Raw genomic sequence first — 15,769 nt, 5'->3', positions numbered from 1 at the left:
CTCATGTCCCTGAAGTAAAACTAGAAGCAAGACCTGTCCCATACATTCTCTCAGAACCACCTACTCCAGTCCTGTCATAGGCATCTCTTATGCCATCAAAGACAGGGGGACCTGTGAAAGGAGCCATATGATCTACAAACTAAGGTGCAATGTGACAACTAACAAGCCATCTGTCTTCATGAATCGCTACCACCAAACTGTGGCTAAGAGACATCTGGACTACCCAGTCACTGAACATTTTGCCTGACATAATGTGCTTTACTTCAGTGACTGCCTCACAATCTGTGCCATCTGGATTATTCCTACAAAGACCTGCTTTTCTAAATTGCACAGATGGGAACCTCCCTACCCTCCCCTGCTCTCACTACAGCACTACAAGTGCCTTCTCTCCCTCCAAAGCACCTACTGTCTTTTCCCCTTCTCTGCTTCTGCCCCCCCTTCCCCACTCTACACCTAGCATTGTATATTGTCCCCATCACATCCTTTCACACTCTCACAGGCAGCACAGTGTCTTCCCCCACCCATATAGTGCTATTCCTCCACTTTCTCCTTAACACCACTCCTCACGCCGAAGCATTGCTGCACACATCAGACACAGTTGCAGTCGGATGTCATCGCATGGAGATAGTAGCCATTTATGTGTGAGTTGTGCTTATGTTTACATATGTGAGTATTATATTTCAGCAGAACGACATTCTTTGCCTAAAGATTAAATGTCTAGCAGCCTTTTTCATTGTGCTGTCTGCAACTCAAGACATCATCTATGTGGTGGGTAGAAATACAGCCTTTTCATTTTGTTATAACAATAAAAATAATCAATTTTTGAAAATATAATATAATCGGATAGATAAAATATCTAACCAATGACTCTTTCTTCTGGCAGAAGGGTTGAAAGGGAAGGAAGAGGGGTGAAACAAAAGGACTGTAGAGGTCTAGAAAAAGGAGCAGAGTTTGGAAAAGGCACTCAGAACCACAGATCAGGGGAGACTTACTGGACGGGATGAGAAGGTAAGGCTCCCCTGACCCTGAATTCTAGGTAACTTTTCTGAACTCTACCTTTTTTTCTACACCTCTCCAGTCCTATTCTTTCACCCTTCATTCTTCCCCTTTAACCCCTAAGAAAGAGCCACTAGCTTCGAAAGCTTGCAAAGTAAAACCTTGTTTTCTTTTTTTTCCCTCTCTCTCTCTCTCTCTCTCTCTCTCTCTCTCTCTCTCTCTCTCTCTGTGTGTGTGTGTGTGTGTGTGGGGGGGGGGGGGTTTCTCCTGTTGCTGCTTGGTGAGTGGGTTTTTTATCTACCCGATTACATTATCTTTTCATTTTGTAGCAATGCTATCCAGAGCTTTCCACTGTGTGATTTTTCATTTAAGTTTTGGATAGAAAAACACTTTTATTGATGATAATTAAATCCATGTCCTGCAGTGTGCTCTTCAGAGAAATCAATATTTTGGCAGCTACTTCCCCCCCCCCCCCCTCCCCCACACACACACACACAGACCCTCACACACCCTTTGTCATTAGTCATTAACAGTATTTTTCTCTTCTCATAAAACAGTGAAAAGCATGAATGTAACATTAGAACCGAAAACAACCTCTACAGAGAGGTTACTACAAAAAGATGCCAAGTACATGTGTGTTGAACAGATTTAATGTAGATAATGTGATGGAGTTTTAGATGTGTGTCAGAGTAACTCCTTGGACTCTCCTGAAGAACATCTTCACAAAAATGCTTAAATGAAGTGTTTTAGGTGATTTTATTGTTTTAATTAGCACTGCAATACAACAGTCTTCCATAATGCTAAGTCGTTTCATTGTATTTCACTTAAATTAACTGTACATCTTTGATTTATTTCCACATTCCAGCCACCACTTGCCACAGGATCCATCAAATATGACTAATGTAATATAATGCTATGTAATGTGGGATGATTGTTTGAAGTAAATTATTAAATCAAATGACATTTTATTTAAATACCATACTGGTTGCTGTGAAACAAGATTTACTAAATATCAGCTAGCATGATTGCTGGGTATGGTAGTCCTGTAAACAGTCTTCTAAATGTGGAGCAACACTAGACCTTGTACTTGTGTACCTACCCTTCTTTTCCCTCAGTGACAACAGTACTTTCATATGTCTGAGATCCATAGACTGAAGAAGTTAAAAAAAATCTGTAACAAGTTTCATGATAGGCTTAATAAACTCTAATGGAGCACTCTAAATAATAATAATAATAATAATAATAATAATAATAACCACACTAGAAGGAAAACAAAGACAGAGGATGAGATGGTCAGACGAAGTTAACCGACACCTCAGGTTCTGTTATTACCAAGCAACAAACTTAGGAACCAACACAACAGAATACAGATCACAAGTATACACAACATTTATTACCAGACACCCAGAATTAAAATTTTTAACAGAACAACGACTAGCTGATCAGATCCGTGTAGTAACCAAAAATAACAGGATACCCCAGTCAGAATTAGAAAACATCAAACGACAAGTACAACAAATATTGGAACAAAATAATGTGCAATCAGAAGAAGAAGAAAATATAGTACTGGACTCAAACATCCCAGAACAAACAAACAAAGAACAACACACATCAATTAAACAATCAAAGGAAAACGAAATCTTAAGACAGCCACCAGAACAAGCACAAATAGAACACAAAGTGACACATATGTTAGATATAGAAGAAAAATTTCAGCTGACATATATAGAACACAAAGATACAAATACAGACATTAGACCATTCTTGCATAGACCACCAAATAACCCACAAGTCGAAACAACAATCGTACACAACAAAATAAATGAAAATACAACTATGGAAGAGTTACAACTACTGGTTTATATAGGAGCACTCACTACATTAAATATACACAGTAGGCAGACAACCAACACACAGAAGAAACCCACAAAACCAGCATGGCAACACAGGCTACAGATCAGAATAGAAAAACTGAGAAAAGACATCGGACAGCTAAAACAATTTATGAGAAATGAAATATCAGACAAAAAACCAAAAAGGTTAGGTAAAATCTCACAACAAGAAGTGATAGAGCAATTAGATGAAAAGAAGCAGAAATTACAAGCATTGGCCAAATGACTTAGAAGATACAAAAAAAGTGAAAATAGAAGGAAACAAAACCAAACATTCAACACAAACCAAAAGAAATTTTACCAGACAATAGATAACACACACATTAAAATAGACAATCCACCAAACATAACAGACATGGAACACTTGTGGAGCAACATATGGTCAAACCCGGTACAAAATAATAGACTGCACAGTGGATACAAGCAGAAACAGACACATACAAGATGATACCACAAATGCCTGAAGTGATAATTTTGCAACATGAAGTCACCCGAGCAATTAATTCTACACACAATTGGAAAGCCCCTGGAAAAGATAAAATAGCAAATTTCTGGCTAAAGAAGTTCACCTCAACACATTCACATCTAACTAAATTATTTAACAATATGGTTATAATAGAGGGAAACATTCCACGTAGGAAAAATATATCTAAAAACAAAGATGCTGTGACTTACCAAATGAAAGTGCTGGCAGGTCGACAGACACACAAAGGAACACAAACATACACACAAAATTCAAGCTTTCGCAACAAACTGTTGCCTCATCAGGAAAGAGGGAAGGAGAGGGAAAGACAAAAGGATGTGGGTTTTAAGGGAGAGGGTAAGGAGTCATTCCAATCCCGGGAGCGGAAAGACTTACCTTAGGGGGGAAAAAGGACGAGTATACACTCGCACACACACACACTGATTAAGGGAAGATGGGGAAGTAAAGTGGCCCTGCCCTTTTGAAAGAACCATCCCAGCATTTGCCTTAAGCGATTTAGGGAAATCACTGAAAACCTAAATCAGGATGGCTGGATGCGGGTCTGAACCATTGTCCTCCCAAATGCAAGGCCAATGCGCTAAACATTGTGCTACCCCACTCAGTAAACCAATTCTTTTTCTTGTGTGATATCTAAGAAGAAAAATGGTAGAATGACACCACAAACTATGTAGTGGCTTCCAGAATATGAAAGTAACTGCACCAAAAGTTTATTTGCAGAGTTCTTGTTACACAGAATCTAAATATGGTCACTATTTTAAAATAAGATTTGTGTTGAGATAGGCAAACTTGTTTTCAATATTTTTAAGATATCTACGTTACACCTGTTTCATTCTTTCAATCCCATTCCAAATTAATTATCTGTTGTTTTCAATCATTGGTGATATTTATTTTTTAGCTGTTAAAGTTGGTACTACAGACATAGTCACCATGTAATAAGAGGATACCAATGACTCACCAGTTTTCAAGACTTTTAATACGAAGACAAGGAAATAAACCAGCAGCATCAGAAGTTCTGACTGCATACTTAATACAATGTAAAAAGCCACCATGGACATCTTACTTTGTGAAATACGCCAGTGTTTATGATGACCAATGGGGCCAGTCGCATTTTAACTGGCCAGTTCAAGAAACAAATTATCATATTCTCCGGACAGGATGTTATCCTTACATGAAGTATCACTGTACAAAGAGACCATATCAAGATCTTCAGCTTGAAGATACATTCTTTCGTTTTATAAAGATTGCTAATTTAGGTATGTATGCTATAACTTATGTTTTTTATGTGGTTTTTTTTGTTTAATACAATAGACATTGTTGTGACAGTAAACAGCAATGAAACTCATATGTAAGGAAGTTATAGCTTTGGGGAAAAGAAGCCAGCCACTGCCAGATCTGGTGAAATGAGTGAAAGTTTCAATAATTTTGTCTACAAACGACTAATTTTTTCCATTGTCATAAAAAAAATTGCTGGCAGGTAGACTGTTTTGTGAAAGGGTGATTGTTTTTCTTTTCACATCGAGGTCTTTTCTCGTGTATTCTTTGTTATGAGGGCATGCTGAAACATAATGCCTCCAAATTTTTTAATCTGTTCTCAATCTTAGTTGAGGTATCACACCATGCATATTACTTGGTCGACTTTCCCACCTCACTGACATAGTTGCAACGTTTTGCTGCTAGAGGGCAGTGTGTAACATTAAGTATATTAGTGCTTGAGAAAATGGAAAGCATGAAGTCAAAGAGTTCATCCACACATGGAACACCCTCTCCTTCAGCATCACAATGTCATAATGAACACAAACTGTGAACTCTGCAAGAATCCAATGTCTTGGATTCATTGTCATCTGTTGTTCTCCTTACAGCCCTGACTTAGCCCCATCCAGTTTTCATCTGTTTCCAAAACTTAAAGAACATCTGTGAGGACTTCACTTTCATAGTGATTAAGGATTTCAAGCAGAGATGAGCTTGTGGCTCTCTCAACAAAGTCAGTCATTGTACAGTGACAGTATCAACAAACTGAGCTCAATTTGGGAGAAATATGTTCTTGGCCAGGGTGACTGTGTTGAGAAATAAATATGTAGACATGAAGAATAAATATATAGAATGTTAATTAAGTGTTCTATTAAAAAAAATTTAAGAGTTATAACACAAAAAATTCAGAGGCATTGCTTTTCATCAAACTCTTGTACAATTGGTGCAGAAAATGCTCATATTAATTACTAGTTATTGTTTTATCTTTTGCAAATTAATTACTCATAATATCAGTTTTGTGTTCCAGCAAATAGTGGCTATAACCCTTATTGCAGATGTACTGAATTAACTTTCATGATACAAGGTCTACTATTGCTTTAATTGCTATTTTATATGTGGTATGTAGTGAAAAATGTACCTTATCCACAGAGGCCAACTGGAACACAAAATCAGTTTCATTCTATTTAACATGCCCCAAGCACTGCTGAGGTATTTGTTCTCACATTTGCCTTTCGTCAGCATCCTAAAAATGTGCATCGATGCTGCATAATATTGTTTTTCCCTCTCCTTCCCTCTTTCCTGGCGAAGCAATCGTGGGTTGCGAAAGCTTGAATTTTGTGAGTATGTTTGTGTTTGTTTGTGTGTCTATCGACCTGCCAGCACTTTCGTTTGGTAAGTCACATCATCTTTGTTTTTAGATATATTTTTCCCACGTGGAATGTTTCCCTCTATTATATTCATGTCTACTTAATTCCTCACACAAAATGTTATCTACTCATTCTGTTAATATTCCTATGGTGTCAGCAGTGTCAGATACCTTTAATTTATGACCACCTCAAGGCACACTGTTTTTTTTTTTTTTTTTTTTTTTTTTTACCAATGTTGTTGTTGTCTTCAGTCCGAAGTCTGGTTTGATGAAGCTTTCCTTGCTACTCTATCCTGTGGAAACCTCTTCATCTCCAAATAATTACTGCAATCTACATCCTTCTGAATCTGCTTACTACATTCATCTCTTGGTCTCCCTCTATGATTTTTATCCCCCCACACTACCCTTTATGTCTCAGAAGGTGTCCTCTCAACCAGTCCCTTCTTTTGGTCAAGTCGTACCACAAATTTCTTGTCTCCCCAGTTTTGTTCAGTACCTCCTCATTAATTATGCTGTCTACCCATCTAGTCTTCAGCATTCTTCTGTAGCACCACATTTCAAAAGTATCCATTCTCTTCTTGTCTAAACTGATTATTGACCATGTTTCACTTCCATATGTGGCTACACTCTAGACAAATATCTTCACATACGACTTTCTAACACTTGAATCTATATTTGATGTTAACAAATTTATATCTTGTCAATTCCAGTCTACATTGTATATCCTTTCTATTTCAGCCATCATCACTTATTTTGCAGCCAAAATAGCAAAACTCATCTACTACTTTTAGTGTCTTGTTCCCTAATCTAATCCCATCAGTTTCACCTGGTTTAATAAGACTACATTCCATTATCTTCATTTTGCTTCTATTGATGTCCATATTATGTCGTCCTTTCACAACACTGTCCATTCCATTCAATTGCTCTTCCAAGTTCATTGCTGTCTCTGACGGAATTACAATGTCATTGGCAAACCTCATAGTTTTATTTTTTCTCCTTGAAATTTAAACTCCTACTCCAGAATTTTTCTTTGGTTTCTTTTACTGCTTGCTCAATGTACAGTTTGAACAACATTGGGGACAGGCTACAACCCTGTCTCACTCCCTTTTCAACCTCGGCTTCCTTTTCATGCCCCTTCGACTCTTATAAATACTGTCTGGTTTCAGTGCAAGATATAAATAGCTTTTTGCTCCCTGTATTTTAACCTTGCTATCTTCCAAATTACAAAGACAGTATTCCAGTCATCATTGTCAAAAGCTTTCTCTAAGTCTACAAATGATATAGACATAAGGTTGCTTTTCCGCAACCTATTTTGTAAGACAAGTCGTAGGGTCAGTATTGCCTCATGTGTTCCTACATTTCTCTGGGATCCAAATTGATCTTCCCTGATGCTGGGCTTTTACCAGTTTTTCAATTCTCCTGTAAATAATTCATGTTAAACTCATAATTGGGTAATATTTATATTAGTCAGCACGTGGGTTCTTTGGAAATGGAAATATTACATACTTCTTTAAGTCAAATTGGCAATGGCATCATTTTCACTGCAGTGGGAGACTGTAATTCGTCATATTTTAGGCAATCTGCATGAAATATTTATTTATTATATACTCAAACCTTCCTCATAAATCAGTTTATCTGTTGGTGAAAACCATATCAAAATAACTACAGTAGTTCCTGAGATTAGCCCGAACTTACAGACAGAAAAGTGGTGTCAGACTTCAGTTTATATAAGCATAAATGTAAGAAGATGTACCAACATAACAAAACCCAAATTTTATCAGCATCAGACTGAGAACTTTTAACCTTGCTGTCATATCACCTGCAATTTCATGATACAAAAAGCCACATTCAGTAAGGCAGACTTATCTCCTAATTTGGGCTCCGTAATTCCATTAAGCAACAGCCATTGGCATTGTCAAGGCCTAATAATCTCTGTGTCGAGGCCTAATAATCTCAGTGCAATGTTTACTACCACCACACAGTTACATATATCATTCTACAGGTCTTTATGCATACACTTTGTGATCAGAAGTGTCCGGACACTCCCAAAGACATATGTTTTTCATATTAGGTGCATTGTGCTGCCACCTACTCCATTTCAGTGACCTCAGTATTCATTAGACATTGTGAGAGGGCAGAATGGGCACTCTACAGGACTCATGGACTTCAAAAATGGTCAGGTGATTGGGTGTCACTTGTGTCATATGTCTCTAGACGAGATTTCCACAACCCTAAACATCCCTAGGTCCACTGTTTCTGATGTGATAATGAAGTGGAAGCCTGAAGTGACATGTACAGCACAAAAGTGTACAATCTGACCTCGTCTGTTGACTGACAGAGACCGCTGACAGTTGAAGAAGGTAGTAATGTGTAATAGGTAGGCATCTATCCAGACCATCACACAGGAATTCCAAACTCCATCATGATGCACTGCAAGTACTATGTCAGTTAGGCAGGAGATGAGAAATCTTGGATTTCATTGTCGAGCAGATGCTCATAAGCCACACATCACACCAGTAAATGCAAAATGATGTCTCGCTTGGTGTAAGGAGTGTAAACATTGAACAGTGGAAAAACAATGTGTGGAGTGACAAAACATGGTACACAATGTGGCGATCCAGTGGCAGGCTGTGGGTATGGCAAATGACTGGTGAATGTCATTTGCCAGCGTGTATAGTGCCAACAGTAAAATTCAGAGGTGGTAGTGTTATGGTGTGGTCGTATTTTTCATGGAGGGGCTTGCACCCCCTTGTTTTTTTGTGTGGCACTATCACAGCACAGGCCTACATTGATGTTTTAAGCACCGTCTTGCTTCCCACTGTTGAAGAGCAATTTGGGGATGGCGATTGCATCTTTCAACGTGATTGAGCACCTGTTCATAATGCACGGCCTGTGGCAGAGTTGTTACACGACAATAACATCCCTGTAATGGACTGGCCTGCACAGAGTCCTGACCTGAATCCTATAGAACAGCTATGGGAGGTTTTGGAACACCGACTTCGTGCCACACCTCACTGTCAGACATCAATACCTCTACTTAGTGCAGCACTCTGTGAAGAATGGGCTGCCATTCCCCAAGAAACCTTCCAGCACCTGATTGAACGTGTGCCTGCGAGAGTGGATTTCCTGTAATTTTTGTATCTTTTTGATGCTTCCTTTTTTGAACTGAAATTATGATATCGATGGGAAAGGTGTCAGACTGCTGTGGCCACCGCCAGCCACATGGCAGCCACAAGTGGCCACACAGCAGTTGATGTGTTAAATGATTCCAAATAATTATCAATAAATATAGAGAAGGAATGGGTAAGAGAAGGATGACATTCAAGAGTAGAAGAAATTAATAAGATACTGGGCCAATAAGATACTAGGACAGCAGTCAGTGGTAATGAACGAAATAGGATTTTGTTTCAGAAAAAATTGAGGAATCTGGAAAGGTGAGGAAAGGGCAAGGTGTATTTCAAAACTGGGGAAAATGCATACTGATAATTGAGAGATTTATGAAACTGAGGACAAAGAATGAATAGGAACAATAAAACTGAATTACAGTGCAAGAGAAGGAAACTGGAAGAACTATTGAAGGAATATGGAATGGAGGTGAGTTGCATAAATCATGTGGATGTACTAATGTCAATATTATAAAAAGGATAGATTTCTGCTCATCATATAGAGGAGATGTTGAGTTACAAACAGGCACAACGAAAAGACGGGTGAGCTTATATTCCTGGAGTCAACAGCAGATGTTGGGCATGTTCCATTGAATGGTTTGCATGCTGACACTTGTTGATGGCCCAGCACTGAAATCTGCAGCAATTTGCAAAGCATTGCACCTGTGTCATGTTGAATGATTCTCTTCAGTCATCATTGGTCCCGTTCTTGCAGGATCTTTTTCCGGCCACAGTGATGTCAGAGATTTGATGTTTTACCAGATTCCTGATATTCACGGCACACTTGTGAAATGGTCGTAAGGGAAAATCCCCACTTCATCCCTACCTCAGAGATTCTGTGTCCCATCGCTTGTGTGCCGTTTACTCATTTAAAGCTTGATAACCAGCTATTGTCGTCGCAGCAGTATCCAGTCTAACAACTGTGCCAGACACTTGGTGTCTTATATAGGCGTTGCCGACTGCAGCACAGTATTCTGCCTATTTACATATCTCTGTATTTGAATACACATGCCTATACCAGTTTGCTTGGCACTTTGGTGTATTTGACTGTCACTTTTGCAGATCTGTTGTCACATATGAAGGGCTTATTTCAGTATGTACTTGAATATTTGTGGTATCTCAACTGCAGATTTTTCAGCACTCATTTAACTTTAGGACTCTGTATCTCAGAATGAACAAAAATGGACTTGTACCTATATTGAAATAAGCCATTCATATAATCCTTTACTTCTATGAACGTCAACTACACTACTGACGACGTATATTTCATTAGGAAAAAAGAGCTCATTATGGATGGAGCATTGTTAGAATTCATTTGAGTGATTTATGGGAACCATTAAAATATAATTCTAGATGGTTTGATTAGGATTTCAGCCGTGCTCCTCCAGTCAATTGTTTTAGTTACCCCTCACTCTTGCTCAATATATTTCTTCAGTGCAGTCACTTCTTTAAAAAATGCCTCTTGTTTCATATTATATAGTGATATAATAGGACAAACTTTTCAGTAAGAATGAAGAGTTAAGAAACTTAACATGCTCTGCATAATTGTATAAGTAGTCTCACATTTTTCGGTGCTTGCCATTTGTACACTTTTTCATATTTAACTTACTAACAGAACTCCACCCATCATTTCTTGCATTCTTTGTAATACTGCTTGTCCCTTCTTTATGTCTTCGCCACTTGACTGTTTCCATAAGTCTTTTTGTACTTCGTTTTCTCTCTCTCTCTCTCTCTCTCTCTCTCTCTCTCTCTCTCTCTCTCTCTCTCTCTCTCTCTTATGCATATGGTATCAGGTTACTTATCAGTAAGTCTAATGTCCATTCACCCTTGTACTCTGATAACGAACTGACTTGAGTTGATGCAGTGGTTTCTGAAAGAGATACCATTTTAAATTCCTAATTTGATGGCCTTTATTTAAGTTTGCCACATGTTTCCTAAACAGATTCAGGTGACTTACAGAATGCCTCTTTGTGAAAGGCTGCCAATTATTTTATTTTTCAGTTCGAGTCCAATTGAAGTGGTGCCCGGTAGTTCTATGCTCGGGACCATGTAAAAAAATCAATCATGATACTCAGTCTCTGTTCAGTAAACTAATAACTGACCATTATCCAATACAGAATTATTGATTCCGTTTGAACTTGAGCCATTTCTCTCTTGCCAGATGCTTAGGAACTGTTTAAATCTTACCTGTAGTATCTTTCTCAACATATGCTTCCTCGAGAGGGTATCAAAAAGTAAATTACGCATTATTATGGCAGCTCAAGTAACTGGTATTGAATACAGCACTATACTTCAAGGTGACAGAGATCTATGACTCTGTTTTTTAACATAGTCACCTAGTCCCTGTAACAGTGGTCCCAATGTTCTACCAGTTGCCAATTTCTCTACAACAGAAATCACACTCCCTGGTCACAGAGCCATTCAAGAAGTGTGGTGTGTATGTCTTTCCTCACAGATGTTCTTTCAGCTTATCAAATGGAAATTGCATGATGCAAGATCTGGACTTCTTGACCGACACCACCCATGTCTGTGCAGCCTTGGCAGAATTTCAGAATGGTTGGACACAACACTGCATTTGGTCCATATACCACCAGAATTTCATGGTGAATGTATGTGCAATTTAGACGTTTTCCCCACAAGAATCATACTTTTCAGAATATTTCAAGTTTGGAGTATGTTTCCAACTGTTGCACCATTTCAGCTACATTGCGATGCACCTGTTATTTGTACTGCAGTAGAGCTGCGTCTGCAGGAAACCCAGAAGATGTACTTCCTTCTCACAATGGCCCACTCTTTTACGCAATGGTCTTAGTATGGGGCAACATGTGTAACGTGCTTTTTTAAGTTCCCATGCAAGTGTCTTGGAACATTTTAAATGTTTTACCTGACTTCACTTACATTTACTGTCTTCATTCTTCTCATTAATTTAAAAAAGGATAGTCCAATTTTTCCAAAAATATGAATTGATGTTGTTCTTTTTTGTGTTACTTACTACTTTATTTCTAGTTTATTTTAGACATTTTTTTCTATTGTTACCAATTCACAGTTTGAGTATTATAAATTTAGCTCCCATGCTGAAATTATACATAACCAACACACAGTTCATAACATAAAGAAATTTAAACAAAAGCTCCATCCGCCCAATTTATAGCAGCTGTGTGAATAAAAGAAACTGCAGAGATTAGCAAATGGCATTAAAGGAAAGATTTAAATACTGCCAATAGAAACATGTAAAAGTAGATAAAACTATTCCTAGCTCCCAGAACTATTAATGTCCATCTCAGGGAGGAAAGAGTTTGGAATGGAGGGACAGATAATTCAAACCCAAGGTTGAAAGGGACCCATCTCTTGCAAGGACGGTCGAAGATGAAGGGGGAGGGGGAGATATCAGAGGGAGTAGATTAAAGACGATATATTGATAAGCAGTGTGCTGGTTTCAGTCCAATGGCAGTTGGACAAAGTGAGCAGTAAAAAAGGATTAAGAGGAAGAGAAACAAGAAGAAACCAGAATAAGAGATGTGGAAAAAACAAAAAAATAGGGGAAGATGATGACAAAAAAAGTAAAAAAGAGTGGAGTAAATATTACGGAAAAAAAAACAATGGGAAATACAGGATGGAATCACAATATAAATTAGGACAGGTTACTACTTTCCACATACAGGAGGTGCTGAACAGCAGGCAGGCACATTTGAAAGTAGACTGTTTGATATTTTTTCAGCTATAGGACAATGTCCTTCATCAGTTGATGAAACACAGGCCACACCCTTCCCCCCCCCCCCCCCCCCCTCCCCACAGGGTGCTGTGGCACCACTGGGGTGGGCAGTGAGGGTACAGATAGATATAGATGAGGTATTTTATAGGAAAAGGAAAGGAGAGGGATCACAGATCAGGTGTGGGAGACGATGCTGTAGCACTCCCTGTGAGAGTGTGCAGGAACAGAATAGAGGACTGTGCAGAGGGGAAGGGAGGCTGAGGCAACTGGAGAACAAGGACTAGCAAAGATTAAGGCCATGAGGGTTACAGAAACAAATGATATGTTGCAGGGAGAGTTTCCATCTGCACAATTCAGAAAATCTGGAATTTTTGGAACAATTGAGATGGCACAGCCTGTGAAGCGGCATTAAAGTTAAGCACACCATATATGTGGAATGCTTGGCAAGTGAGTAATCCAACTGTCTCTTGACCAAGTTAGTCAGTGGCCACTCATGCAGATAGACAGCTTGTTAGCGGTCATGCTCACATAGAATACTGCACACAGGTTGCAGTTAAGTTGACTGGTCTCAAAAGTGGCTCTGTCTTTGATGAGGTACAAAAGGTCTGTGACAGGACTGGAGTACGTTGTAGTGGGGTCAGTATTGCATCTAGGTGTTTTACAGCTGTATGAGTCATGGGACAAGAGGTTGGGAGTAGGGATGGAAGAGGACAGACAAAGATGTGTGTTGGACGGGCAGCAGAATGATGCTTTGGGAGGGGTGGGGAGGATATTTCTCATCTCAGTGCATTAAAGAGATAGCCAAAACCCAGGCAGAGAATGTAATTTAGTTGATCCAGTCCTGGGTAGCACAGAGTCATTAGGGGGGCACTTGTTTGTGGTGGGTATGTGGGGAATGCTACATGGTAGGAGACAAGACTCTGGAGATCTATTTCTGGATAAGGTGGAAAGGTTAATTTCAGTCTGTGAAGACCTGAGTGAGACCATTGATATATTTTGAGAATGACAGCTAGTCACTGCATATGTGATGATAATGGGTTGCTAGACTGTATGGAAAGGCCATCTCGGTGTGGAAAAGGTAGCAGCTGTTGAAATGGTGTTGATGATTGATGGGTTTGATGTGGACCCCCATATGCTAAGCTATTCAAGGGCTATCCAGAGGCATCTTTCCAGCCACCCAAAAACTCAAACCCCTCTCTTGGCTCAGGTTCAGTGGCAGCAGTTATATCCAATTCTGAAAATTCCCACAGTGACTTATTAGTGTGTTAATGTTAGTATGGTCTGCAAAGTACTGACCATTCTAGGGACTGGTAGAAGCATGTAAGAACCCAAAATATAAGTGGGCAAATAATAAAAGTAATAGTACTGAAGTAATTATGAGTAACACGAACAGAGACAATAACAATTGATGTTATCAATCTTGCATCTTTTACCAAGGAATTTATAAATTTGTAAGTTTAAGATGCATGATTTTAGTATACACAGGCTCTGCTTTCAATAGAAATATATGTGCACTTTCTAGAATGGTTCCTAATAACACGTTAAATGATAGAACGATCTGATGTCACGGAATGGATCAGGTTTTCTTCCGCTTCTTCTTCTTCTTCTTCTTCTTCTTCCCAGACCTTGATTTTGTTTCATACAGTTTTCTTATTTTCAGGTATACCCTGCTTAGCTTATGGCTTGGCTGCTACTCTTCTTATCAAACACATAGAAATTGTGCACACTTCAAAAGGTCATGTAAAAATCTATTTCTTATACAAGGAAGACAAAGGATCATTATACTAAAAGTTTATTCACAAATGTAACATAATGTTAGATCAAAATTTTATTCTCTCTTACCCCTCACACTGTATAGTAGAACTACAATTTCTGCTTATATTTATGTCTGACTGACTTATCTTCTGTAAGGTCTTTATTCCTTTGTCATATGTTGAAAAATTATTTGTATACAATGTGACAGTGCAACAGAATTTACATTTAGTTGTTGAAACCTGTTATTCTGAGGGAAGATATGTAGGCAGGTGGTTACACAGTATAGAAGATGTCTGCAAATATTGTAACTATTAACCCAGATTAAATAATTTTAAACACTAATTGCTTCCTTATTTTGTGCAACAGTAAAAGAACTTCTATAAATATAATGTTCAAATTGATACTAGATATGTTTAAAAATTATTGTCATACCTCGTGTTATCACGACATCATTGCCTACCTTGTGTTATCATAACATCGTTGCCGGGTCCCCCACCACCTCTCCTCCTCCTCCCTGCTCACCTCCTCCCCCCCCCCCCCCCCCCCACACACACACACAATTTCCTCACCTAGCAACTTTACTTTTATTATTGCTGGCTTGGCAGAAGGTAGATGCCCTTTGTCAGAGCCACTTTACAGCAAAGGAAATAATTTATGTCACCGACTGTAAGTTGTTTAAGCTTTGTCCTGTGTATTTTTGTATGTTAGGTGTAGGCATATCTGAGGTGTAGAAAACAGTCTAAATATCACACTCAGGCTTACTGGTATATTACCCCAATTGCTCTCAATGTATAAAAGATTTTTGCCCCTGAAAGAAAATTATAACTTTAAGCATGTTCTTGAAATTCTCAAACCAGTGAATGCACAGAGGTGTTGCATAGAAACTCTCCAAATGCATGAATCAGGTAACCTAAAGCAGACATAAGGCAAAATCTTAAAGTTTGAAATTATGGGAGAACTGATGGGTGTTAATTTGTTGCCATTGTATTTTGGCACAGAATCTTCTGGTCATTTTCAAGTTATATTGGTGAAAGAAGACTGAGCTCTTCTACAGTGTTTTCGGAAAGTTGCTGTGCACTGGACTACAGACTAATTTTGATTATGTTGGGCACTCGAAACAAAGTTGTACAACTGTTTTTTTCTGATGAATTC

General features: G+C 38.6%; 1 protein-coding gene across 1 annotated transcript; it reads left to right on the top strand.

Moving 5' to 3' along the window:
* Positions 1-4,267: 4,267 nt before the first annotated feature.
* LOC124795154 (uncharacterized protein C15orf61) lies at positions 4,268-15,025 on the top strand. Its single transcript, XM_047259044.1, has 2 exons — positions 4,268-4,625; positions 14,523-15,025. Exons 1-2 carry the CDS (start codon positions 4,319-4,321, stop codon positions 14,648-14,650), a joined length of 435 nt encoding a protein of 144 aa, XP_047115000.1. The 5' UTR covers positions 4,268-4,318; the 3' UTR covers positions 14,651-15,025.
* The last annotated feature ends 744 nt before the right edge of the window (positions 15,026-15,769 follow it).

Source organism: Schistocerca piceifrons, chromosome 1 (assembly GCF_021461385.2).
Source record: "Schistocerca piceifrons isolate TAMUIC-IGC-003096 chromosome 1, iqSchPice1.1, whole genome shotgun sequence".
Taxonomy (NCBI): Eukaryota; Metazoa; Arthropoda; class Insecta; order Orthoptera; family Acrididae; genus Schistocerca; species Schistocerca piceifrons.
This window is presented reverse-complemented; position numbering and strand designations above follow the sequence as displayed.